Source organism: Anser anser (assembly GCF_964211835.1).
Source record: "Anser anser genome assembly, chromosome: 22".
Taxonomy (NCBI): Eukaryota; Metazoa; Chordata; class Aves; order Anseriformes; family Anatidae; genus Anser; species Anser anser.
The window spans coordinates 9497981-9524397 of NC_139743.1; the positions used below are offsets into that span (position 1 = coordinate 9497981).

Consider the following 26417-nt stretch of genomic DNA (forward strand, 5'->3'; position numbering starts at 1 on the left):
CTCGCGCGGGCAGGCACAAGAGCGAACCTCCCCGCACCGTGCCCAGAGCCCAACTGCCATGCGCATGCGCATGCCCCTTTTAGGCCTCCTCGAAGTCTCGTGAGAACAAAGCTAATTCTCACGCACGCGCCCCCTTCTCCCCCCACCTCCAGGAGGAAAGTCCCGCCCCTTTCTCTACGAGCCAATGGAATGGCGGTGGCGAAGGGGGCGGGCCAATCGCTTTCCGTTCTGCGCCCCCGGAGCTCGCCGGGGGCGGGGCCGCGGCGCGCCTGCGCGGGGCGCGGCGGCGGCCGGGCGTCTCCTCGTGGGGCCGGGCGCGCGGCGCCAGGTGCGTGCGGGGAGGGAGGGCGGGGAGGGGGGAGCGTTGCCATGGCGACAGCGCGGGCGTTGCCGTGGTGACGGCGGGCCGGGGTCGCGCGCGAGGATGGGGGGGGCGGCAGCGCTGAGGGGAGCCCGGGGCCGCCATGGCGGGGGGGGGGCGGGGGGGGGTCCCGAGGGGGTCCCGAGGGCTCCCGAGGGCTCCCGAGGGCTCCCGAGGGGCCGGGAGGGATCTGAGGGGACCGGGGGGAAACCTGAGAGGCCGGGGGGGGGGATGTGAGGGGACCTGAGGGGACGGGGGGGGTCCTGAGGGAGTAGGGGAGTGGATCTGAGGGGACATGGAGGAACCTGAGGGGATGGGGGGGTCCTGAGGGGATGGGGGGGGGAACCTGAGGGGACTGGGGGGGAGCCTGAGGGGACTGGGGGGGAGCCTGAGAGGCCGGGGGGAGATCTGAGGGAACGTGAGGGGACCTGAGGGGCCAGGGGGGTCCTGAGGGGCTGGGGGGGTCCTGGTGCCGCACCTCAGCCGCCCCGCTCTGAGAGCCTTCTGCCCCCCCCCTCCCCCCCGCACAAAACGTGTTTTTTTTGTTTGTTTTCCTTTCAGTGTTTCCCCCTGAAAACACTGCAGGGCGGCCACCCGCTGAAAAGAACTTCTTCCTTTCCTTTCCCCGCAGATGTAGCGGAGGCGGCTGGCGGCGAGGAGGGGGCGACGCAGGAGGAAAGGTGAGGCGGCTGCCGGGGGGGCTCTGCGGCAGGGCGAGCCCCAGCCCCCAGGTGGGTCCTGCCCGAGGCCGGCGGACCGACGGAGTGGTTGGGTTAGGGGGGAGCTCAAAGCCCACCCAGTCCCCCCCTGTCCCGCGGGCAGCGACAGCGACACCTCCCCTCAGCCCCGGCTGCCCCCAGCCCCATCCAGCCTGGCCTTGGGCACAGCCCCAAGACGGGGAGCCTGTGTCTGAACGCCTTCGTCTGGAGCCCATCAGCCACTGTCCCGTGCGGCGTTGTTGTTAGGGTACAGACCTCCTGAAGGCTTCAGTCGGTGACGTTTAATGCAGCCAGGGGGAATTCGACTCATGCGAAGAACTGCACTATTAATTAAGACCTCGGCTGCTGGGTGTCGCTTTGACTTGGTATCAGAGGAGGCAGAGGGTTCATGCGTCGGTGCAAGCAGAGCAGGGCTTGTTCTGTTCGCTTGGCAGGTCCCCGCTGCGCCTGCAGTCTGACCCTGCCATGGGTGTCAGAAGGAAAGGAAGGGTCTCATGAGCCTGCTGCAACCGCAGCGCCTGTGTGGAAGGGCAGTGCTCAGGAATCGGCCAAGGACAGCTCGCTGACTTCCTTCCGGGTTCTCCTACCTGAAACATGGCGAGTTTTAAACTATAATATTTGCCTTATTCCCAGCGTCTTAAAGCAGCTTAGTTTAGAAAGCAGTTCTGAATTGGGCCCCCGCTGGTGGCTCTCAAAGGAGCTAAAAATAATAGATGAGCAGAGGATTTGTACTTGCTTCGCTAATTAGCTCTGTACTTTGAGCGTTTCTGTTGGATTAATATGTGGATGTTGCAGCGCCGGAGTTTCGAGCCCATGACAGATGCAGGGCTGGCAGGAGTGTGAGGCGTGCCCATCGAAGGAGCCGGGTCTGCTCCCTGCTGCTGCGTGTGCTGCTGGCGGCTGGGCCCAGCCAAAAACGTTGGAGGGCTCCCGCTTTACCCTGCGCCTTCGCAGCCACGAACTCAACTTTTCAATCTCTAGAAATGGATAGGAAGCGACTGGTTATACCTTATGGTGTTAAAATACCGTTAATCAGCGGGGCTCTGTGTGTTTATATCTTGTCAGCTGCCTGCAGCAGCACCCTTAGGGGATGCCACCCAGCGTGAGTCTGTCACGGAACAGCTCCTCACTGAAGAGCACCGAGCTGGAAGAACATTTTTTTTTTTTTTAATTTGCTTAAACTTTAAATATTCAGGTCCTCAAGTGTAGTTGACTTGTGTACTGGCTGCTGAGTGTGCAGGCAAACAGAGGGCATCCACAGCCCATCCTGTAGGTGATGCGTGCGGAGAGAAAATGCCTCGTAAATCTTCCAGGGTGGCTCTGCGCCCAGGGGCCAGACACTGAGCAGTGACACCGAGCAGTGAGCAGCGTGGTCCCTCCCGCAGCGTGGTCCCTCCCGATCCACTTGTTTGATCGAGTTAGCGTGGGTGTTTTGTACATAAATACCCTGCGAATGTCAACGTTAATTTGGCACAGCCTCTGCTAGGTCTTTGTGTTTCATGTGTTTCACAGCTGTCTCCTTGGATGCGTCTTTGTATTAAACATGGAATTGTTGTTGTTAAAGCTTCTTCAGTGGAAGAAGGTTTGTTCAGTGCCGGCAGCTTGCGTATCATTTGAAGGTAACAGTTCCTTGGGAAAGCCTGTCCCGGGAGCACAGAGCATCGATTCGGTGTTCATCACGGTGCTTTGTTTCCAAATAAAAAGTAGGAAGTGACATTATACCCTCTCTCTTTTTTCCTTAACTGTTTTCTCTTGCCTTCTGTTCCGCTATTTTGCTTTTAGCGATGAATCAGCAAACTCCCTCCTACAGTCAGCAGGAGCTAGCTGTACCTCAGAGGCTCTAAGGTAAATTAACAAATTTCCGAGGCGCGGAGGGGGAGGGAGAGCCGAGGGCGGTGTTTGTGCTGCCTCCAGCTTACTGCAGTCTAAGTACCTGGAGAGCTCTGGACATTTCAAGGAGGAAGCTGGAGAAGTGCTTCTTGTCTTGCAAGATCCCGTCTCCGTCCTCTCCATGGGACGCTCACGGCACAGTCGGTCACTGCCAGGTGCCCTGTGCAGGATTTTCCACGCAGCAGTGGTGCCGTGCTCTGAGATAATGCTATTTAATTTTAGTTACCTTGGCCAGAACGTGGTTGTGCTTGCGAGATCTGTCCCCCAGGAGAGCAGATCCTCTCCCAGGCTGCAAATCCGGAGATTTACATTTCCTGGCTGAATTTCCAAGACTTGATCTTGAGAGAAATAATCTGTAGCTAGGAAGAGCTTTGCTGTTGTTAAAGCTCTGAACAAACAGCACTTTTTTGGAGACAGGAGAAGTCCAGACATTGTTTGTGTTTGTTTTTTTTTTCTTTCTTTTTGGTTATCTGCAGTAAGTAGAGATGAAAATAGAAGTTCATGGTATTAGAAAGCTAATTCTTGGTAACTCTAAGGGATGTTTTTTCTGAAGTTCAAAATGACTTTTGAAATGTCCTCAATGCTTTAGAGTCACTTAAAAATTAAGCCGCCCTGTGCTGTTCCAAATACTGCGTACGTGTAAGAGGAGCAAAATGCGAGCGGTGGTGGGGCAAGGGGTTAGCGAATTTGTGAGCAAGCAAAACACGGGGCGGCCCGGGTAGGGATTTATAGATAGGCCTGGGTTTTGAGTCTCAGAGAACAGATAATTTGCAGCGTAAAGCCAGTATAAAGGTGAATTACATCTGTAAACCCAACCAGTTGAGGAACGGGTATTTTGGGGAGGATTTTACCCGTGGCTGTTACGTGTGCTGCCTAGGAGAGAAGCGAGGGCAAACGCGGGCAGCGCTGGGAGCTCTGCGTGTCGCTTTGTACAAACTTCCTTAAATATTCGAGTTCACGACGGGCCTGTGCTTCAGTCCCTAGCTCATCTGAAATGTTTGCTCTTTCTTTACGCCGTTAATTAAAACCTGGCTGGCTTTGCGGAGCAATCTGTCCTTCCGGAAGGATCACCTGAGCAAAACTGGGAGACCTTTCCCTCCTGACGGGGCTTTTTCCCCTCGGTCTTTTGTGTCCTGCCCTGGCTGCCTCCGCTCGCGGTGAGCTCCACGTCACTGCCTGTCCGACCGTCTGCCCGAGCAGTGCCCGTGTGCGTGGTCCCCGCTTCCTTCCTCCCGCCCACCAGGCAGCGCCGCTCAGAGCGTGGGCTTCCCTGGCAGCTGCCCCCCGAAATAGTTCTCGCCAGGGCCCGACGGCTGCCCGGGTGGGTGTCGGGGGGGCACGGGGGCTGAAAGCAGGAGACAGCCTCCTGTCGGGGTTCCTGGAACAGCGTAAAGGTGCAGTCGGGCCCTGCCACGGGTTTAACGCAGGGTACAACGTTCAGAAGGGTGTGCGGTGGAGGAGCTCCCAAGTGTGGGGTGCGTAAGCCCGGCTGGCTGGAGCCTGACTCCTCGCCTGCCGAGTGCTTTTTAAAAGTTTGCTCTTAAATCTGAGCTTGAACGCACAATGAAGGTGATTATTTAGGTGGCGGGCAGCGTGTGCTGGGTGGGGGTTCAGGAGGCAGAGTGCCACGACCGGCTCTCCAGCTGCCCTCCGCCAGGCATTGCCTTGCGGTGCAGGTTTTCGGAAGGGCTGACAAACGGCAGGCCAGCGAGCACGCTGTCAGCACTGCTCCTGTGAGCGGCGGCTTGTCCCGTTCCCATTATCCAGCACGAAAAGACGAGTTACCGAGATGCCTGGGGCAATCTCCTACGTGATTCCTGCTCACGCTTACGGCCCAGCCGAGGTTTCCTGCCTGGGTAGGGTTTTCCTGTGCGTTATGTCTGAGTGCTGCAGCTCTGCTCCTGGAGCTGGTGAAGAGGCTGCAGGTGCCTCGTGTGGAGAGCAAGCGCTCGGCTCTCCCTGCGGCTGCGGGACAGCGAGAGGCTGCAGTACCTGGACGGGGCCGGCGCTGCAGGCCGCTTGCTTTTGTACCTTCCCATTTGGCAAAAGCCTGCCGCTGGCTTAACAGAAACCAGAATTGTTGGACTCGTCATTGCAATTGGCAGGAACAACAGATAGGGGCGAATAGACCTCTCTGCTTTCTTTCCGTTTGAATACTTATTTTGGAGAAGCAAGTGGGAGAGGAGCGTTTGCTGGCAGGCCTTCTGTATTTTACGTAATGGGCTGTTGGAAGAGTTCTTGGGAACGTGGCCTCCCTTCTGTCGGCTTTAAGGTCGGACCCCACCGCGTCTAGCGGTACGGCGGGCTGATAATCCTTCCCTCGTCGCTGGAGAATGAAGTCCTCTCGGCAGCCTTTTGTAGCCAGCGCAGATCTCGTGCTGCTCCCCTCCTGCCGCTCCTGAGGCAGCGAGTTCTCCAGCACGCAGCATCTCGGGAGGGGGCCGGCGCCGCCCCCAGGTGCGGGGCCGTCGGACACAGGAGGACGGCCGGGGTGAAACGAAGGCTGCGGCGCGCGCTCAGCCGCCTTCATAACCGTGACGGCGGGGCCCTGCGGCGCGCGGGGCGTGCGGGGCAGGAGCGTGGTGCCGGCACACGACGGACGCCGGGGTCTCGGCGCCCAGCCCTCGGCGGGGCTGGCAGCGCTGCGCGCGGCGAGGTGGGGGTGCTGCCGCCGCCGGAGGCGTCGTCCCTTCGGGCTCCGAGGGGCAGCGGCACGCCGCCCGCGGGACGGCTCTCCCGGCTCTCCGGCGCCCTGCGGACAGAGCGGCCAGGCGCTCTTAGCAAACCTGGTCGTAAAAGAAGCTGAGGAGGCGGACGAGAGCCGACGTGCAAAGTGCAGAGCCAAGGAAGCGCGATTCTTGGCCCAAAGGCGGTGTCATAAAGATAACAAAGCTGGGTGTTTACCTGCCCCTTCCGAGCTGGCCGAACAAAAACCTGCGGTGTGCTCCGCGTCGGGTTGCGTGCATGTAGTGACTTTGCTTGTGGTGATTTGTCTACTATAGAAACTGGATGGCTTCTACCGTGAGCCTGGGTAAAGACACATTATTGGAAGATGGGATGCCACCTGCAAAAAAGCCCAGGTAAATTTAACTGTACTCCAGCGAATTCCTTCTCCTAAGAGCTTTTTCTGTAATCTTGCATCATTCTTTCAAGAGAATGACGTTTGGCACAAAGCTTTAGCAGTCGTTCCGTTCCAGTTGCTGAGCCGAGCTGTGCGCTGTCTCTAGCCCTGCCCTCTAACGAGTGTTTTCCTGCCCTGCGTGGAACAAAGGCCTTAATGCCAAGCATGTGCCAAAGAACTGCTTTGCTGCTCGTTTTCTTAACCCCTCAGGCAGGATGCATGGTTGCACAGAAAGCTTGCTTCTGCTGCGCTGTCTCCGCGGTTTTGTTTGGTGTTAACCCTCACTCAGGTGCTGCCCACCCCCAGCACCAGGCCTCTTTGTGGCAGTTGTGCTCCTGCACCCCGCCTGGATGGTGGCTCCGAGGAGGGCTGGCAGTTATTCAAATTACTTGGACTTCGCTGCACGTGAGGGCTAAATAATTCCCCTCTCGAGGCGGCCTGTGCTGATAAGTAGGTCATCCTGCAGTCCTCTGCGTGGGGACCTGCTCCATTTTGAGCATGGTGCTAACTCCGGGCGTACCTCCGCTTCTCTCCAGCCAAGGTCGTTACTGCGGCTGCTGTGATGGGCTCGGCTCTGGCATTAAGACATACCTGCAGATGGTGGACACCCGCAAAGGAGAGGCTGATTCATCTAGGGAGTTGTCTTCCACGCACCTGGTTTATTTATGGGTTCCGGAGTGCTGGAATACACTTTCTGTCTCTTCTGGCCTTTGTCTCCAGTTTGGCCCAGTGAATGAAATGAGCAGGAGAGGCTGGGCGGGCGTTTGTCCTTGCTCAGGACATCACGAGTCTGTTTGTCAGTGCAGGAAAAGAATGTCTCTTCTTGGGTATGTGTTGCCCGTTGGCTTTCAGCACCTAAGTTTCTAGTTGTGTTTTTATAGTAGTTCATTAGCACGAATACTGTGTTTGGAGGCGAGACTTGCAGTCCCCAGACTAAAACCCGCTAAATCTAGAACTGGTTCGCAGCAGCTAACGGTGAAGTCCTTCTGAAGAAAAGGTTAACTCGTTTGTTTTCTTAGGCGGTAGAGGAGAAAAGGCAAAGCTCCATCTGCGGGGTGTCTGTTTCCTTTCCCATTCCTGCAGAGGATCACATGTCTGCAGATAAAAGCAGTCCTTCCAAGCCAGCTGCCTCCCCGCGCTGCTGCTCTGCTCAAGGCCGAGGTTCTCCGGGAAGTTGCAGTCCCTCCCCGCTTCACAAAAGCAGCTCGCCGCCAGGCTGCCTTTAGGCACAGCAGGATGGGGAGAAGTACGTCCACTTAAGGGAAGTTTGACAGCATCATATTTAAAAGCACGGTGCAGGTGTAAGGCCAGGAACAAGGGATAGCGGAGGAGGAGCAGGTAAGGAGCATATAGCCAGGCAGCCCTTCGATTAGACTCTTCTTATGACGTGGCCTTGTAGAAGATTGGCCTTGAGTGTCCCGCTGACACTGAAAACATAACAGGGAAGGGATTTCTGGCACAGCAGCGCCCAGGCTTAGCAGTCCTCTCAGCAAGGAGGGTTGGGGTGTGGGAAGGGCCTTTCCAGGGCAGAGCGCTGGGAGGAAGCCCCCGCTTCCTTTTTTCTGTGCTGCTCTAAAGAGGGCTGCTGTCTTCAGCCCCCCCTTGGCCCCTGTCGCGTAAAGGCAGAGGAAGCTTTGTGGTGTCGGGCACCTGTTTGGGCTGGGCACAGTGACGGCTGCGTTCGCTCCTCTCACAGGGCTCTGATGTGTGCTTTCCTGATGCGGGACGAGGCCTTAAACCGGCCCGTGCCTTAAAAGCGCCCCTACATCGACGAGCAACTTTCTGTGTTGCTCGCTGCATCTTTTGCAGTGCCTCCAGCTTTTCTATTAGCTTCCAGTCAATCACAAGACTTCTGGCCCTCCCGACCAGTAAAACTCAAGTGACTTAGCTGTGCTTCCGAAGTTGTGCTGCGCTGCCTTGGCCCTCCCTGTGCCGTCGCACTTCTGTACCGTGCAGCCGTGAGCATCTGAGACCGACCTGTGGAGCTGGGCTCCGCCTTTAGGGGACACCGAGTTGCCTCTCCTCTGTTTATCGGAGAACCCCAGTGGACGTGCTGACGCAAAATTTAGGCAGTCTTGTCCCTGGTGTGCATGTGCCGTGACCCAGGACATCCCTTTGTGTGTGATGCTACCAGCTGTGCTGCTTTCCCCTCTTGCAGGAAGCTGCTGCCAAGCCTAAAAACCAAGAAGCCTCGGGAGCTTGTTCTGGTGATTGGGACAGGAATTAGCGCAGCGGTCGCTCCCCAAGTCCCAGCACTGAAGTCTTGGAAGGGGCTGATCCAGGCCCTCCTGGATGCTGCTATTGACTTTGATCTTCTGGAAGATGAAGAGAGCAAAAGGTTTCAGAAGTGTCTCCACGAAGACAAGAACTTGGTTCACGTTGCCCATGACCTTATCCAGAAGCTGTCTCCGGTGAGTGTGCTTAGAGCAGGGTACGTAAATGTCCCAGATTCCCACCCCTGTCGTAGGAACTGGCTTTTGGAAATCCGCCAGTCCTCCGGCGAGCACCGTATGTGCAAGGAACCGAGCAAGGGCTCGTACTGCGCTGGGTTCCTGGGGCGGTGCTTTGGGCCTGATGACTCTGAGCCACATCTGCATTTGCATGGCCGATGCACCGTCAGGAGCAAACGGGAGCACAAAGAGGCGTCTGTGTGTCCCCTTAAACAGCCGTGTGCCCTCCTGTGCCTGCTTAGGTCTCGTTCTCAGGCTCTGTGCATACCAGCTTCTGGATATGTAATGATGAGCGTGCCAGGGGGCCTCCAGAGGGCAAGAGGAAATCCCAGCGGTCAGTTGTGGAGAGTGACGCTCCTTTATTTCTGACCCCAGAGCTGTGTTGATGAGTCTGGATGGAGCAGTGCTCTGATGAATGTCTCTTTTCAGACGTTCTCATGGTCTTGCTTTTCAACCTGAAGAAAAAAAATCTGATAGAAGTGCACTGTGTTTGCCTTGCAAGGCCCTCTGGCTTTGCAGAGTCCTTCAAGAAACGTGGGGAGTTTTTGTGTGTTCATTTGGCATGAAATATTAACAGAAACCAGGCTCTGATCTTAATCTCTCTCCGCTTCTCAGCGCACAAGCAATGTTCGCTCAACATTTTTCAAAGACTGTTTATACGAGGTGTTTGATGACCTGGAATCTAAAATGGAAGATTCTGGCAAACAGCTGCTTCAGTCTGTGCTTCACCTAATGGAAAACGGGGCGCTCGTGCTAACCACGAACTTTGATAACCTGCTGGAACTGTATGCGGCGCACCAGGGGAAGCATCTGGAGTCTCTTGACCTGACGGATGAAAAGAAGGTAAAAGATGACGGTTCTTCCTGAAGTCAGGACTGAGCTGGGGCAGCACAGGGCAGCGCAGCGGTGGGGTGTGCTGTTATGCCCGTGTAAGGGGGTGTCCCTGGGAATTTACGTGCTGTTAGACGAACTCCATGTAGAGGCTCTGACAGCTGGGGGCAGCGAGCAGAGGCATGAAGATGCAGGCTTGTTTCTGAAGTGCCGCGCTCACTGGCTGACCTCCGTTGCTCAGGAGGAGCCTTTGAGCCTGGCGTTTCTTTGATCTCTGTCCCCGAAACTTGTGGCTTGGCCTTGCTGAAGTATCGCAAGCCTTGCTTCCACATAAGGCTCGGACTGACAGGTCTGACTGACCCAGGAACCCCGAGTGAGACAAAGCCGGCCTATTTTGGTCATTTACCGATGAGTGCTTGTTGTGACAGCGTTCTCAGGGCCCTAGCCTGTGAGACAGCTCCTGGGGGCTTTCATCCTCCCCCATCCCTCCCACTCTCCCTGCTCTTCCCAAAACGGCCGAGTGGCTCTGTGTGCGGTACCTCCCTGTGCTGCAGCTTGTTCCGCCGTGCTGCTGGGTTTGTAGCTGCTCGCCTCGGACAAACCTCCCTCCTTACCCAGCGGCCGGAGGCCTGCGGTCAGGCAGAAAATGAGAGCGTGGAACAGCACAGCCCGCGCTCCCCGCCGCCCGCCCACCTCGTCCTCACGCTGCGGGCTTTCTTCGTGGAGAGCACGGTGTCTTTGTTTGGTGCACACGCACCGTGCGGTGCTGTGAAGTACTTGTTAGTCTCTTTCCATTCTGACTCATTTCTGTGCTTCGCGTTTCCTGTGTGACCTCTTAACCTACATGGCTGGAAGGACTTAGAGCGATACAAATAAGCATTCTAATTATTGCAAGCTTAAATGGGCCGCAGTCTGTAGGAGTAAGCGGACAGCCACGGAAGTGGCTTTCTGGAATGAAGGTCAGCTGCTGAGCTTTCTCAGATCTTCCCAGAGCCTAGAGGGGCCAAGAAATGCACGTTGTAGTCCCGTGAAACATGCTGACATAACATTTAGAGTTTGTCCCGTTTTTCTGTTGAGTCCGGTGTATTGATTGGGTCTCTTCCTGTGGCATCAGCCGTTCAGCTGAAGCGTTGAACCAAACAAGTGGAACAGGCTGCCGCTGCAGGCTGTGACGTGCACTCGGGACCCCTTGAGGAGATAAGATGTAACACGAAAAAGAAGCTGCCTCATTGAGAAGCTTCTCAAAATTGTCTTTGTGACAGCACATAATTCAACGCTTGAAGAGGTAGGAAGCAATCCTAGAACAGGAGACGCAGGAGACCTGAGTAAGGAATATCCCCGTAGCAACTCGGTGGAAGCTGAGCTGTCTGCTCTCGCTAACGTTTCTGGCACGTGTTTTGTGCAGGTGCTGGAGTGGGCGCAAGAGAAGAGGAAGCTCAGCGTCCTGCATATCCACGGCGTGTACACGAACCCGAGCGGCATAGTGCTGCACCCGGCCGGGTACCAGAACGTGCTGCGCAACACGGAGGTCATGGTGAGGCACCTCGCTGGCTCTGCGCGGCACACCGGCAGGGAGCGACAAGCTCCTTTTGCTTTTTCCTTTAGCTTCACTGGGTCAAAAAGCGAGGAACAATTTCCAGCCTGCCCCAACCGGTGTTTGCCAGAGCAGTCACCTGCCCCTCGCTAAACCTCGCGATTGTTGCAGCTCCTCCGAACATGCGCTCGCTGACTTGAGGTTACATATCTTAAGAACTCTGCATGTACAAATCTTCCATTTCCCATTCCAGCCCCTGGCAAGCCTGTGTGTAAACCGGGCAAAGATTCAGCTGAGCGTAAAACATGAGTTTAGAGCCGGGCCTCACGCAGGGTGATCAGAATCCTGGATTTTCTTAAATAGAACAAAGGGGACAAAGTCCTGAGCAACTTGCTCTAGCCAGCTAATCTGCAAAAACACCTCGCCACATTTGCATGTGGGCTGAGGGAATGGTGACGCTCCTGAAGAGTCTCCTAAATTAGAAGCCAAGTACTCTGTCTTTCACCTTGTGAAGATAAAACTTGCCTTTACTAAGAACATCTCTTTTCTTTTTTTTTTTTTAAAGCGAGAGATTCAGAAGCTGTATGAAAATAAGTCATTCCTCTTCTTGGGCTGTGGTTGGACTGTTGATGACACCACGTTTCAAGCCCTGTTTTTAGAAGCTGTGAAGCACAAGTCAGACCTGGAGCACTTTATGCTTGTGCGGCGAGGAGACGTGGATGAGTTCAAGAAGCTCCGTGAGAACATGCTGGACAAAGGGATTAAAGTGATTTCCTATGGAGATGACTACGCAGACTTGCCCGAGTACTTTGAGAGGCTGACGAGTGAGATCGCCATGCGGGGTCGGACAGGTACAGGGGCTGCAGGCAGTGCCGGGTGACATCCTGTCCCAGCAGCACGGTTCTTGATGGTCGTTGTGATGTCTGGAGTGCAGGCAGCGTGACTCCTTTTCTCTGTGCTATATTACTCATTATTTTTTTTTCCGAATTGTCTGCAACCACAGTTGGATTTGGGGCTTACTTTCACACAATCACAGTTATGTTCATACAGTGAAAACAGCGCTACTGCTTCCAACACATCCAGACTCAATTTTTGAGGTGTAGCTCATGTTGTTTATTCCCTTTCTAGTGAAAGGAAAGAGCGTTCCAGTCTCACAGTTCGGTCTCAGTGACCTGCGTGCTGTGCAGACCAAGCTAATGCTTTTACATATGAGAGATCTCACTAATCATAAAAATCCGAAAAAAGAAACAAGTTTGCTAGCCAGAGCCTTGCTGGTGCGTGTTCTGAAGGTGAAACCCAGGCAGGAGAGCCTGTCACGTGAAACTGCTCAGCACTAAGTGCTGCGTTCAGATCCCTGGCACCGATCACTTCTGAAGCGCTCTCAGCGCCTCCGCCTTCCCAGAGAAACACGGGCTCGGCACCTCTGATGCTCTCACCTTTCCGCCTGGTGCTTACCCTCTGCTCCGTTTTAGGTGTGCTTAAGGAGGGACAGCAGCTGAACGGCTCTGCCGCTGCCCACGACGAGATAAAAGGTAAGGTTTTCCCCCGAGCTCAGAGCGAGCAGCCTTGGCTGCAGCGGGGTGTTGGGGCACAGAGCTGGGCACCGCCGCCTGCCCTCCCGAGCCAGCCCCGGCGCGCGGCTCTCAGGGAGGTCCCGCCTGCCCTGCGGCGTTTCCCTCGCCCTCTCACCACTCCGCCCAGCCGGAGCCTCCCCAGGTGCCAGGGGAGCCCAGGATGCCCCATGCAGGTTTCACGGAGCCTTGCCTTTCCGCACAGGACGCAGCACTTGAGCGTCGGCCGTGCCCCAGCAGCAGTGCCGCAGAACCTCCCCGGGACGGGACCGGCAGCTCGGTGGAAGCCTGCAGCCTCCCGGGTCAGTGCAGGGGAGGAGCAAAGCCCCGTCCAGAGCTCCTGCTCTCGCCCACACGCACTGAGACTCGCAGAGACGCATCAGGCACGAGGCAGAGGGCTGGGCCGGTTCCTCAGACTGCTGCCTGATTTAATGTAGTAACTGTCTTTTTTTTTTTAATCAAGGGTGCGTTTGCCTGGGGACTGTTTTCTCCCCACCTCAACTGCAGCCTCCTGTAATGTCACACTTAGTGCTTTTGTATTCTGTACTTTCACTTTAAAATGAAACTTGAGCTTTTTTTTTTACTTGAAGCTCTAGTTTTCTAGTCCTTCCTTTGTACTGTACAGTATTTTGTATGTCGAAGCTCGTATTAAAGGCCTGTTCAGCTACGCCGGGGGCTGGTGTTGTGTTTGTGCTCAGACCTTCCACAGAGCCCGCCGGGGACTTGGACTCCGGCAGGCTGAAGCCAGAGGCAGGCGTTGTCTCCCCCGTGAGGAGAAAAGCGTCCTTGCTGAAGGCGAGTTATATATACACAGAAAACAAATTATGAAGTTTATTTATAAATTATGTCTCTCAGCAGACAGCATTCAATTTATTGCACTATAGCACATCTGCAAGACAGAGCTACAAGACGTTGTAAGAGAGTTTTGTATTATTCAGTGTAGCACTTTAGACCGGCATCAAGAGGCACTCTAAAGGGGGAGAAAAGGGCGCAGGGAAGCAGCAAGCAGTCACCCTTGTCTTCCAGTATTTTTTTCCTTTTGCTAGCGTATTTGAGGCAGCAATTAACACTGAGGCCAGCAGGCAGAAGACACGCAGGGGCTCGTCGCCCTCTGGCTGGTAGGAGAACAACTCAGATGATCAGACCAAGCTGCCACAGCTCCCCAGCTCCTGCCACAACATGCAGCGCCTGGGTGCCCTGCGGCAGAATCCCACTGACAACAGAAATCGGGACCCCTTAAGGCAATTTAACATCCCCCCTCTAGCCCCTGCTTGCCCAGCACAGGGGCGGGCTGTCGCAATTTTTGGTTTATCAACTTTGGTGAGCTGCCACCATCAAGCTAGCGGCACTGTGACGGGTCGGATGGTCTAACGCTGCTGTTCCGCAGCCTGCGGGGCCGCGTGCCTGCCTCCAGCCTGACAAACGAGCCTGCATCCTCCCTAAGCTGGTCTAGAAACGAGAAGCAGAGCTCCCAGGCTCAGTAAGCACCTCCACCAACCCCCCAGACAGCCCCCAGCTGCTGCTAACAACTGGACAGCCCCAAAGCACAGCAAGTCCTTGCATTGCCACTTGTACAGCATGAACAATACAAAGCTCTGGTCTCAGCCTCTGTGTGAGGGAGGCCGAGTCACTGAAACAGAATGAAGGGACCCGGGGAAAGGCTGGCGCTGGGCGAAGCCCCGGCATTGACCAGGTACGAGTGCTCCAGCTGGAGCAGACAGCTTCTATCCAAAAATAAACTGTAGTCAATAAATATGGCAGGAGAGCACGGAGCTAACTGGAGTAAGCACAACGACCAGAAACACCGCCGTCCTAGTTCACGCTCACGCAGCCAGTGGAAGGAGGCACAGGCAGGCAGGGGAAGCACAGCGCTCGCGCCCGCGTCCCTTCATTCTGTTTTGCACTACACTGGAAAGACTAGTCAGTCACGGGGTAAAGCATGTTCTTCTGAGACATCTGCGGACAGCAATTTGGTGCAATCGTTGTTTTTAGGCCTTCATGAGCGCTGCGACCACAGCCTTGGCGTTAAGGCTACGCAGATCACAGTAGGTTTGTCCAGTACCAACAAAAACGATGGGCTTGCTCGTGATGTAGGTCATGGAGATCGCAGCGCCGACCTGCCAAGGACAAGCATCTTTAGCCAGGGCCAACTGGGGCTGTATTTCCAAAAAATAAAAAATAAAAATAAAAAGCCCCACTCCTCCCGCTTGTACAGAGCCTGCTACTCCAGAGAACTAGTTCTAGTTCACCCTACACCATGACATGGAAGGAAAATAAGGGCCCGAGAACGCAACAAAGATCAGAATTGCTGAGCCTGAAATGCTGGAATTGAGAGAACAGGCAGACGCAGAGCCAATTCAGCCTGCTTTGCTCGTTGCCAACAGGCTGCTCCCAGTGGCGCAGGCCCCGTGGGGCGTCACGCATCGCAGAGCCAGGTATCGGTACCACCTACAGCCACAGCTCGCCTCCCACCAGGGTTTCTCCTTCTCTGGATTTCAGTCCTTATGCTGCACAAGCAGGTTCGCCCTGCCACGAGGTTTTAGCGCTGTTACTCCGCACGGCATTTAATCCGGGGTTTGAAGGCCCGATTTGCGGTGCTCTTCCCTGCAGATCCCGCTGCTTGCTGCAGCTATTCCAGTGCTGCCTCCTCAGGGAACCACATCAAACAGCCGCCTCCTGTTGTCCAGATCCGCACAGTCCCAACCCTGTATGACCCGCTGCAAGAATGCTTATGAACCGAGATGCCTCACAGCCATTTTTCCAGAGGCACAGGAGTCAGTACGCTTAAATTTTGTTTAGGTGATCGCAGTGCGTTTACACGCAGAGAACTGCATCCAGGACAGCACAGAAACGCCCCGGTTGTTGACTGCATCTCTCTTTCCTCCCATCACCAACGGGTGCTCACTCCAGCTCTCTGCAAGGCTCCAGTTAAAAGGAAATCCCTCCTGGGGCACGAAGCAGTCTCCTTACCTTGTCATCGATGGTGTCGAACTTGGTGAGCACGATTCCATCGATGAGCCGGGGCGTCTGGGCCATGGAGTGATCAGCCAGCGCCTTGTTAAACTTGACCTGAGGAAGAGAACGCATCCAAGAAATGCGCTTGTGATGCCGACGCTGTCCGCGACTCCTCCAGCAAAACCTGCGGACACCTCCCGCTCCCATCTGCCCTGCAGGAAAACTCTCGGCACTCACCAGCTGGTCCACGGCCTCATTTCCCACCAGAGCTTCCCCAACAAACAGGACCAGGTCGGGAGCGTTGACCGCGATCAGCTTCGCCAGAGCAGTCATCAGCGGGGCGTTGTCCTGCATGCGGCCCGCCGTGTCCACCAGCACCACGTCGAAGCCCTGGTTACGAGCTGGGAAGAGGGGGAGGCAGCATGAGCAGGAGGAAGCCCAGGGCCCCCAGGACAGCCCCTCCTGCTCCCAGCTTCCTCCCACCGTAAGAGATGGCCTCCATGGCGATCCCCGCCGCGTCCTTCCCGTAGCCCTTCTCGTAGAGCTGCACCATGGTCCGCCCGCCGTGGCTCTCCGGGGGGTGCAGGGCGTTGAGGCGGCGGGTGTGCGTGCGAAGCTGCTCCACCGCTCCCGCGCGGAAGGTGTCACACGCGGCGATGAGGACGCTGAAACCATTCTCGATGAGCCAGAACGAGATCTGCAGCCAGCAACGGGAAAGCCTCGTCAGCAGCCGTGGCCTGAACTCAGCAGCCCCGTCCCAGGGAGCCGGCAGGACCGTGCCCTACCTTGGCCAGGTTGGTGGACTTCCCGACACCGTTGACACCACAGAAAGTGACCACGTAGGGCCGGCGATGACGCTGCGCATCCATGACATCGCGGAGGACATCCACACGGCGCTGGGGCTGCAGGATCTGCACTAGAGCCTCCTGTAGGGCCTGCTTCACTGTTGAGGTCACCGCTGGGAAAGATGAGATACAAAGAGAAGCTGTCACGGCTGGAAAGCAGTCCAGGGAAGCCCTGAGCCCCAACCCAAACATTAGGAGGCCAGGAGGACACCTGGGGGCTTCCAAAGTACCGTAGATGGTTGCTCAGTTTAACAAAGCTGGCAGGAGGCACAGGCCTCCCTCTCTTTACAAAATAGCTGGGGTCAAGCCTATTCGCGCAGCTTGGACCTCCCACGCTTATTTGAGAGGAAACTCAACAGCAGCACAGCTGCAGCAGCTGCCGGGACTGCCCAATTCCACGTAGCACCAGGTCAGAGAAGCAGGAGATGGAGGCCAGCAAGCCTCCCACACCAAAGAGCAAGGAGTGCAGTGCGGCCACTTACTGGTGAATGTTCCCATCACCTTCCCTTCCAGTTTCTTAGCCACGGATTCACAGAGCTGGACTGCGATCTCAGCTGCCACGTTTTTTGCTTTGGGAGAGAGAAGAGATCGGGGTTAGTGGGGCCGAACAGGTGCCACGCGCTTGGACACCAGCGTCCCACCAAGCCCCGGCAGTCTGATGGATCAAGGGAAGGCTGAGCAGCAGGGTCCCCCCTCCAGACGAGACTGCTGTCGTCTTCTGCTGTCGACTCCCCCAGGCGCAAGGCAGGAACCTGCGACATTTCCTGTGAGCAGCAACTCCCCAAACCGTGGGCCCTGCCCGACCCTCTGGAGCCCTCCCTAAGCACAGGGCTCGGGAACCAGCTTGGCCTGCCTGATCCATCCAGCCCAGCCCACACGCAGCAGACCCACACTCACCGATCAAGTGGTCTTTCATCTTCTCCAGAACCGGGTCCATGTCCTCTCTTGTCAAGCTCTTGGAGCCCACCAGGCCTTTCAGCATGCCAAACATGCCTCCAAGGCCCCCCTTCTTTGTGCTGCAGGGAAGCACAGTAGTTACCTTCGGGTGTGAACGGCGCGGTGCGTGCAACTGCCAGCAGCAGGGAGACGCACGAGCCTGTCACGCAGCTGACAAACACCCGTTTGTCTCCACTGTGTTACTGGTTAGACTGGAAGATGAGTTACGGGAGGGAAAACGAGGAGTGCGTAGCAATCAGGGGCCGTAGGAGCTTCCTACCTGGGTTTTGAAGTGTTCTGAATAACTTTCTCCTCTTCAGCTTCTTCATCGCTCTCGTATTCAAGGTCATAGAGGCGGCCGGGCTCCCGATTTCGATCCCCCAGGGCCTGCAAGGGGAAGGCAGCGCACTGAGAAGCGGCAGCTGCCCAACTGTGTCCTCTTGGCTTGCCCTCACCGCCACCAGGAGCGACGCCAACGACAGTCAGCAGCAGAAGCAACTCTACGCAGATCCCCGTCAGAAGGGCTCAGCTGTCTGACCCAGCGTGCGCTAACTGGTGCTGCTTGCTGCTGTCGCAGCAGGAGAAAACGTTCTCTAGACTTTGCTTTACACTCACGAGGCTGGGCGCCGCGATCCCCTTTTCTAGCTCTCCGCCAGCCGTGGAGCCCAGGCTGCGTTCGTGATGCCCAGCCGATTCGAGAACAATGCACTGAAGCAGACACCGCGACCTGGCTTCTTACCACATCAGGGTCAAATTCCTCCACGGGACAGGCCTCTGAGTTCCCATTGGTAGTGGAGTCACTGTAATCGAGCACTTTGGCATTAGAGTTCCCCAGATCCCACACTCGGGGTTTCTTCCCCTTCTCCTTCTGAGCATCGGGCTTCGGAGACTTGCTAAAACAAAGACCAGAAACACATTTTGTTCAGAATGAGCAAACGCCTCCTTAGAAGCCATGAAAATTCAAAGCCCAGGTGTCCAAAAGGCAGAAGCCGAAGCTAGAACTGGCCGATGCCAGGCCCCCACAGATTATTTATCTGAACTTTAGTCCCGTATCACGCTTGATGCGGGCCGCTTTAACCCAAACCAGGCACCAACGCGCCCTTTACTCACAGTGGGAAAGCCTCGCCAAAAAGAGATCTGGACCTGCACACGAGGTCTACACTTTGAACTCTAAACTGTACTTTGAGCACGGTCTGATGGTTAGCGGGATGACTTTCGGGGTCACTAAGGGAAGGGGAGGCACAGAGCTTCCTGTACACACCACCAGCAAGGAGCTGGTCCGCAGCCCAGGCAGACTCGCCACGACCTGTCCGTACCCTCGCTACCCACCTGGACTTCTCCCCTGCTTTCATGTGTCTCTTGAAGAATTCTTCCCGGTTCTTCTGCAGTATTTCATCCTTGGTCAGTTCCTCCCTGTCCCCAGCTGACGAGGGCTGCTTCTCACCCGGGGCCGCTTTACTGGATGCTGTAACAGTTTCCGCTCCTGCGGGACGGAGCCCAGCACAAGCTCAGCCTTGCAGAACAGGCAACGCCGCCACCACCCAGCATCGCACCGACGCCACGCAAGGCTTTCCTCTGTCAAGAGAGAGGCCTGCTCCAGCCTCACCTCTGAGATTTCAGAAGCCTCAAGAACTGGGAGCACCTTATTTTGGCCCAAAGGCAGCTGCGTTTGGGATACGGTCCTCCCAAGACTGGCAGCTGAGCAACCGGCTCTCCCGAAACATCTTTGTGCGTACGACACGCACACGTCACTCCCCACGGAAGAGCCAAGAGCGCAGGCGACCCGACAGCGCCGTTCCACCACAACGGCCTTTGCCTGTCGCTGTCCCAGCGGAGGGGCTGCATCTCACACCGCCAGCCCTCCTCAACGTGCTTCCCGCTTCCTTTCCCGAGGGCAGAGCCAAGACGCACCGAATTAAAGTCTTGCTGGCAGTTCCGCATCGCTTCCCGAAGGGCACCGAGCCGCCTCCTCCCCCGACGGGGCAGTTCGGCAAGGCCAAGCCCACGGGAAGGCTCCCGCTGCACCGCGCCCGCTCTCCCGCAGAGCGGGGCAGCACGGCATCACAGAATATCCCCAGCTGGAAGGGACCCGAGCCCAGCTCCTGGGTCCGCGCGGCGCCACCCAAAGCCCAGACCCTACGCCTGAGAGCGTTGTCCAAACGCCGCTTGAACTCCAGCAGGCTCAGTCACGACAAGAAGTCACGTTTGCTAAGCAGGGCTTTCCCCTCGTGAACCCGTCTCGGCTGCGAGCAGAGGCCCCCGAGCAGCGCTCCGGGGATGCGGAAGGAGCGGCGAAGCGCAGGCTGGGACACGCGTGACCTGCCTTTCGCAGCCGTGGAATATTTACACCCCACAGGTACACGCACGCTTTACCTTTCCCATCAACTCACCCTCCTTTTTGGAACCTTTATTCTTCTTGGTCTTGACTTTCTCCTTTGGCTTCTCCCCTCGGGTCTCTATCATACACTTGACGGTCTTCTGAGACTTCACAGACTGCTCAAATGTCTTCATTACGGTGGGAGCTCGGACTTTGCTGCTCTCCTCCGCTTCCCTGCGGGACAGCGCGCATCAGCCCGAATTCCAGCTCTGGGCCCCCGTCCCCACGACCACCTCTGCTCTGGACGGCAACCTCAAAGGGCTCAGCCCCTCCCAGTTAGCAGGGCATTCACCAGCGGGCAGCACGAAAGCAGAACGGATCTCCCAACCCCGGGTATCGCCCGCAGAGCTGCCTTCACTTCCAGCAGGGGAAGGAGCGAAAGCCACGCGGACACAGCCCCCGCCGCGCCGAGCAGCGCGGTACCGAGCCGGGGGAAGCTTTGCAGCAGCAGGGAAGTTCGTTACCGGAGGAGACGCAAAAAGTCATCTTTAAAATCGAAGGTGCCGTTTAGGAGGCCCAGAGTGCCCTTCTGCTGGAACTCGTTGCGGTACTTGTCTCTGAACTCCTTGTGCACGTCATCTATCAGCTTGTCGACGTAGGTTAGAGTCAGGATCTTTTGAAAGCCCACCTGCGACAAAGCACAGGGAAAAGAGGTCGCCCTACGCAAGCAGCACACGCAGAAACTCCGCGAGAAATCTTAACCGCCCTTACACCCAGCTGGCGAGGAGGAGGCCACGACCTCTCCCAGATTTAGGGCACCTGGCAGGAGGTTCTTTCACTTCAGCAACGAGATGATGCAAGCTTCAGGCTACCTTTTCTAATATAACCTCTGAAGCTTTTAACGTGCCCTCGAAGAAGCAGAAGTGGCACGACGTAGAGCTTCACGCTGAAGCGCGACACCAATAAAAATGGGTTGGATGCTCCACAGCAACAGCGACTTGCACCAAAAAAACAGGAAGCCCTGTGCTTAACGCAGGCGCCCGGGGAAGGCTGTGGGGCTTCGCTGAGGCCAGGCCGAGAGCGCTTAAAGGAGAGAGCTCAGAACGTTTCCTAAAGCGCAAGAACGAACACACGTGTTTGGCTTCCCTTCAGGAGGTGCGGTCACAGCGGGCTCCTCAGGGGGCTGTTCTGCGCTGCAGCTCCGTTAGGACCTAACGCCCCGAGGGGCTTCCACCCCAGCTGCAGCGCTTACGTCTCACTCCTACTGCAGACACTGAAAAAAAACCGACGAGGACCGCAGCGCCGCATGGCTGGAGAGACAGTCGGGTCGCACCCCGCGGGCCTCACCCAGCAAACCAAACCCTACAGCACACGGCCCTCGGGCAGGACGCCGCCAGCACCCTCGGGGAAGCCTCTCTCGTCCCAAAAACCCCAGAGCCAAAAGCAACCCCACCCGGGGAGTCGAACCGCGGTGGTGCATGCCAAAAGCATTGGTTTGCTGCGGATGATTTTTCTCCAGCCCCGTGTGCATGGGCTCTGCTGTCCCAGCGGGGAGGCGTGAGCTGCCCGTGCCCCACATGCGGCCGTTCCCGCTCCCTCCCTGTCCCGGCTCACGCCGCATCCCAGGGGTGCTCCCTCCAACGCCCAGCTGTAGCATTTCCCGACGGCCAGCACCTCTTCCACAGCGCTGTGCCACCGGCAGAGCGGGAGGAATGCCAGGGACAGAACATCCCAGGGAAAGCTTCGACTCCGAAGTGCGAGCTGCCGCCCGTGCCGGCCTGACCGAGCTTCCTCACCCAGCGAGGGCTTCAGGAGGTTTGGGGCAGGCAGCGGAAAGCCCGGCAGGAAGGCGCCAGCTGGTATTCCAGCCCTCCCGGAGCTCCTGAGTGAGCCCTGAACCTCCCCTGAGCGTCCCTGTTCCCCTCCAAGCCTGAGCACGGCCCCTTCCCAGGGGTCCCTCAGCCCCCCACGCAGCAGGGCACGCCGCGGGTGCCGCTTACCACAAACACCAGCTCAAACTGGTTGTCCAGCTTGTACTTGAGCGTGAGGGCCTCATGGGTGAAGGAGTTGCTGCCGCCTCGCTCCTGCGGGAAGGAAGCAGCCACTTGAGTGCCTGACTGCGTGTGGGGGCCCCCCCCCGATACCCCCTTCCCACCCCAGCACCCGCTGCCTGGGCAGGGCCCCCCACCCCCCCCGGGGGGCTGCCAGGCGGGGCCGCCCTCCCGGCGAGCCCAGCACCACCCTAGGGGGGTGCCCCCCCCCCGGGCAGAGAGCCCCCCCCCACCACCCCCCCGGCCGTACGCAGACATGGGGGGAGGGGGGCGGAGGGGACTGGGATGGGAGGGGGCAGCGCGGGGGGGGGCCTGTGTGGAGGGGGGGGGGTCTCGGGGGGGGCCCAATGGGGTTGGGGGGTCCCGGGTGGGGTGGAGGGGGTCCCGGGGGGGTCCCAGGGGGGACGGGAGGTCTGGAGGGGGTCCCGGGGGTCCCCCCCCCCCCTCAGCGGCCTGCCCAGGCCCCGCCCGGCGCCCCCCGGACCTGCAGCAGCACGGAGCGGATGAGGGCGTTGACGGGGGCGGTGGCGGCGGCGGCGGGCCCGCGGACGCCCTGGAAGCACCACAGGACGAGCCCGCCCTTGCTGAAGATGGTGAAGAAGTCCAGCATGGCGGCGGCGGGGCGCCGGGCCCGGCTGCGCGCACACGTCGCACTGCCCCCCTCGGGGTACTTCCGCCGGAAGGCACCCGTCCCCGTCCCCCCCCACCAGCCGGCGGGGCCGCCGATTGGCTGCGGGGCGGGAGGGGAGGCGGGCGCGGGCCGCGCGGAGAGCCAATGGCGAGGCGGGGCGGGGCGCGCGGGGATTGGCGGCGGCGGCGGCGGGGCCTAGAGGGAGGGGGCGTGGCCGGGCGGGGAGGGGGCGTGGCATGAGGGGGAGGGGGCGTGGCCGGGCGGGGAGGGGGCGTGGCCGGGCGGCATGCTGCGGGGGGGGCGCGCGCTGCGGGCGCTGCGCGCCGGGATCGGGCCCCGGGCGCGGGGGGGGGCGGCCCCCGGGCGGCCCCTGCAGGTCGCGGCCCCGCGGAGCTCCGACGTGTTCCGCGGTGAGGGGGGGGGGGGGAGCTGGGGTCGTGGGGAGCCGGGGGGGGGCGGCGGGGGTCGCAGGGAAGCAGGGGGGACCCAAACGGGGGCGGGAGCCGGGGCGCGGGGGGGGCCCGGAGGGGCTCCAGGGGGAGTGGGGGGGGTGGGGGGGGGCGGGGGTGCGGAGTGGGCTCGGGGAGGGGTCTGGGGGGGGCAGGGGGTACAGAAGGGACTGGGGGGGGCCCGAGGGGGAGGGGGCTGGGTGATGGGGGGGGTGACGGGGGGGTCCCAGGGGGGGCTGGGGGGGGGGCAGGGGGGGCTCCGAACGGGCTGGGGGCTGGGGGGGGGGGCGTCCGTGCGCTGCGCCCCCACGGCCCCCGTTCCCCGCAGAGCTGGGGCCGGCGCTGTCCCGCCTGGGCCGGACGCTGCGCGGGCAGGTGCCGGGGCCGGGGGGCTGGAACCCGCCGTGGTCCCCCCACAGCTGCCCCCCCCCGGAGCAGGCGGACGTGGTGGTGGTGGGGGGGGGTGTGCTGGGCTGGGCGGTCGCCTACTGGCTGAAGGCGCTGGAGAACCGGCGGCACGGCATGCGGGTGCTGGTGGTGGAGCGGGACCCCACGGTGAGACCCCGGCTTTTGGGAGGGCGGGGGGGGGGCACAGGCACCCCCCTCTCACCCCCGTGTGCCCCCCCCCGCACAGTACTCCCGGGCCTCCACTGTCCTGTCGGTGGGGGGCATCCGGCAGCAGTTCTCCCTGCCCGAGAACATCCGCCTGTCCCTCTTCTCCGCCGCCTTCCTCCGCAACATCAACGTGAGTCTGGGGGGGGGGGGGGAGATACAGCGGGGGGGTCTCACCCCCACACCTCGCTCACCAGGCTGTGTCCCCCCCCCCCCAGGACTACCTGTGGGTGCCCAACGAGCCCCCCATTGACCTCCAGTTCCAGCCCTCGGGGTACCTCTTCCTGGCCTCCCAGCGAGGCGCTGCCACTCTGGAGGCCGGCGTGAAGCTGCAGAGGTGAGGCCTGGCCCCCCCCGACCCCCCCCCGTGGTGTTGTCACCCCCCCACACACACACCCGATGCCCGTTGTCCCCAGGGAGGAAGGCGCCAAGGTGGCCCTGCTGTCCCCCAGCCAGCTGAAGGCCAAGTTCCCCTGGATCAACACGGAGGACGTGGCTGTGGCGTCCTACGGTGAGGGGGGGCCGCGCTGCGTGTCAGCCGGGGGGGGGGGGGCTTGGGGACAGCGGTGCCACCGGCTCTGTGCCCCTGTGCGTCCCCCCACCCACAGGGCTGGAGAACGAGGGCTGGTTCGACCCCTGGTCCCTCCTCAACGCCTTCCGGAGGAAAGCCATGTCCCTGGGCGTCCTCAGCTGCGTCGGGGAGGCAAAATGTGAGCCCCCGGCGCGGTGACACCGCGGTCACCGCTGCTGCTGCCGCCGCCGGGCACCGGGACGCCTGTAATCTCCTTCTCCCGCACCACCCCCCCCCCCAAAAAAAACCCCCACACATTTCCAGCGTTCACCATGCCCGCCGAGGACGAGATGCCGCTGATGGCGCAGGACCGCGTGAAATACGTCAACGTGAGCGTGCCCCCCCCCCCCCCCCAGTGCCACCACCATCCCCAGCTTGGGGGCCACCCCGTCCCCCCCCCGCCATTGTCCCCGCTGTCCCCAGGTGCGCCTGCCCGACAGCCCCGAGCAGCAGCCCGTCGCCTGCGCCATCGTCGTCGCTGCCGCCGGCGCCTGGACCGGGGAGCTGCTGGAAACGGCCACCGCCGGGCTGCCGGGGGGGTCCCCACCCCCCCTCCCCATCCAGCCTCGGAAGAGGTCGGTGCCGGCCCCGAACGTTGGGATTTTTCCCCCCGCCGCCCCTATTCGGGCGCTTTTGAAGCCCCGAAACGGAGAGGGGACGCGGCGCTGCGCCCGCAGGTACGTCTACGTGTGGCACTGCCCCGACGGGCCGGGCCTGGAGTGCCCCTTCCTCATCGACACCTCGGGGGCCTATTTTCGGCGCGAGGGCATCGCCGGCAACTTCCTAGGGGGCATGAGCCCCCCCGAGGTGCGTCCCGGGGCTGGGGGGGGCAGTGTGGGTTGGTTTTTTTTTGGGGGGGGAGGACACCCTTCTGACGTGTCACCCGCGCAGGGGGAAGAGCCGGACACGGGGGACCTGGAGGTGGACCACGGCTTCTTCCAGGAGCAGGTCTGGCCGCGGCTGGCGCACCGCGTGCCCCCCTTCCAGACGCTGAAGGTAGGGCGCCCCCCCCCCCAAAAATAAACTTGGGGGCGGGAGGGGGGGCGCACCCCTCTTCACGCCCCGTTTCTGACCCAGCTGAGGAGCGCCTGGGCCGGCTACTACGACTACAACGCCTTCGACCAGAACGGGGTGCTGGGCCGGCACCCCCGCCTGCAGAACGTTTTCGTGGTGGGGGGGTTCAGCGGGCACGGGCTGCAGCAGGCCCCCGCCGCCGGCCGCGCCGCCGCCGAGCTGCTCCTGCACGGCCGCTGCGGCACCATCGACGTGGAGAGGCTGGCGCCCGGCCGCCTGCTGGGCGGGGAGCCCCTGCGGGAGGCGGCCATCGTCTGAGCCGGGAGCTCCCCCCCCCCCAAAAAAAGAAAAGGGGTGTCGGGAGCCCCCCCCCACCTCAAAAAGGGGCGCTGCGGGGCCCGTGGTGGAAATAAAGAGATGCACGGTGCGGCTGCGTGGGGTGACGGGGGGGGCTGCGTGTCCCCTGCTGAGGCCTCCCCGCTGCCCCGAACCCCGCAGCTGCCCCCTGCCCCCCCGCTGCTCCCCCTTACGCTCGCATCACCCCGATGCCTCCGTCACCTCCCAGGGCCCCGCATCGCCCCCGGCATCCGGCCCCACTCCTGCCTGTGGCCTCCCAGTGCCCCATTGCCCCCCACCCCCCTCACTGACCCCATTCGCCATACATTACCCCCCATTACTCCCTTCCCCCATTGTCCCCCAATAACCCTAATTTCCCCATTCCCGTTACTATTTGCCTCTCGTTATCCGCTGCCCCTCATTACCTCATTGCTCCGTTACCCCATTTTCCCCATCCCCCTTTTGCCCTTGTTGCCCCAATGCCCCTTTACCCCATTGCTCCTTCCCCCCCCCCATTATACCCATTACCCAATTGCCTCCCATTCCCTATTTGCCCCCCATTATTCCCATTGGCCCCCATTATCCTGTTACCCCATTATCCCTATAGCCCCCCTTATCCCGTTACCCCATTGCCCCCCATTATCCCACTACCCCATTATCCCATTCCCCCTTTGCCCCATTCCCTCTTTAACCCCATTTCCCACTTGCCCCCCACTGCCCCCGTTATCCCCCATTTCCCCCGTTATCCCCATTATCCCCCATTCCCCACCATTCCCCTATTGCCCCCATTGCTCTCCGTTATCCTGTTACCCCATTACCCACTGCCCCCATTTCCCCGTTATTCCCCTTTGCCCTGTTACCCCATTACCCCATTATCCCCCATTACTCTGTTACCCCATTCCCCCCAGTTACCCCCATTCCCCCCCCATTATCCCCATTATCCCCCATTACCCTGTTACCCCATTACCCCCATTCCCCCCCGTTACCCCCCGTTATCCCCCATTACCCTGTTACCCCGTTACCCCCCGTTATCCCCCATTCCCCCCAGTTACCCCCATTCCCCCCCCATTATCCCCATTATCCCCCATTACCCCCCTTACCCCCCGTTATCCCCCATTACCCCGTTACCCCCCGTTATCCCCCATTCCCCCCCGTTACCCCCCGTTACCCCCCGTTATCCCCCATTCCCCCCCGTTATCCCCCATTCCCCCCCGTTACCCCCC

At 59.6% G+C, this 26417-nt stretch overlaps 3 protein-coding genes across 7 annotated transcripts; 2 read left to right on the top strand and 1 right to left on the bottom strand.

The window, feature by feature from the left end:
• The first annotated feature begins 169 nt into the window (after nt 1-169).
• On the top strand, nt 170-13144 carry FAM118B (family with sequence similarity 118 member B). 5 transcript variants are annotated; one of them, XM_083808139.1, is made up of 10 exons: nt 202-328; nt 923-1041; nt 2863-2925; nt 5973-6050; nt 8250-8502; nt 9157-9384; nt 10778-10906; nt 11472-11757; nt 12379-12438; nt 12683-13144. In XM_083808139.1, exons 4-10 carry the CDS (start codon nt 5980-5982, stop codon nt 12694-12696), a joined length of 1041 nt encoding a protein of 346 aa, XP_083664265.1. In that variant the 5' UTR covers nt 202-328; nt 923-1041; nt 2863-2925; nt 5973-5979; the 3' UTR covers nt 12697-13144. The 5 variants fall into 5 exon arrangements, with proteins under 5 accessions (XP_083664267.1, XP_083664265.1, XP_083664266.1 ...); XM_083808140.1 differs by lacking the exon at nt 2863-2925; XM_083808142.1 differs by lacking the exon at nt 2863-2925 and having other exon boundaries at nt 244-328; nt 993-1041.
• A 150-nt stretch (nt 13145-13294) lies between these two features.
• On the bottom strand, nt 13295-22281 carry SRPRA (SRP receptor subunit alpha). The gene is made up of 14 exons (XM_083808137.1): nt 22066-22281; nt 21531-21614; nt 20055-20218; nt 19604-19764; nt 18543-18696; nt 17953-18106; nt 17494-17600; nt 17175-17293; nt 16760-16846; nt 16218-16390; nt 15916-16129; nt 15670-15833; nt 15448-15546; nt 13295-14594 (listed from the first exon to the last, which is right to left on the bottom strand). Exons 1-14 carry the CDS (start codon nt 22189-22191, stop codon nt 14466-14468), a joined length of 1935 nt encoding a protein of 644 aa, XP_083664263.1. The 5' UTR covers nt 22192-22281; the 3' UTR covers nt 13295-14465.
• Nucleotides 22282-22469: 188 nt separating this feature from the next.
• Nucleotides 22470-25285, top strand: FOXRED1 (FAD dependent oxidoreductase domain containing 1). The gene is made up of 11 exons (XM_083808138.1): nt 22470-22622; nt 22990-23216; nt 23296-23406; nt 23492-23610; nt 23690-23784; nt 23882-23983; nt 24109-24173; nt 24268-24419; nt 24522-24651; nt 24736-24840; nt 24922-25285. Exons 1-11 carry the CDS (start codon nt 22499-22501, stop codon nt 25174-25176), a joined length of 1485 nt encoding a protein of 494 aa, XP_083664264.1. The 5' UTR covers nt 22470-22498; the 3' UTR covers nt 25177-25285.
• The last annotated feature ends 1132 nt before the right edge of the window (nt 25286-26417 follow it).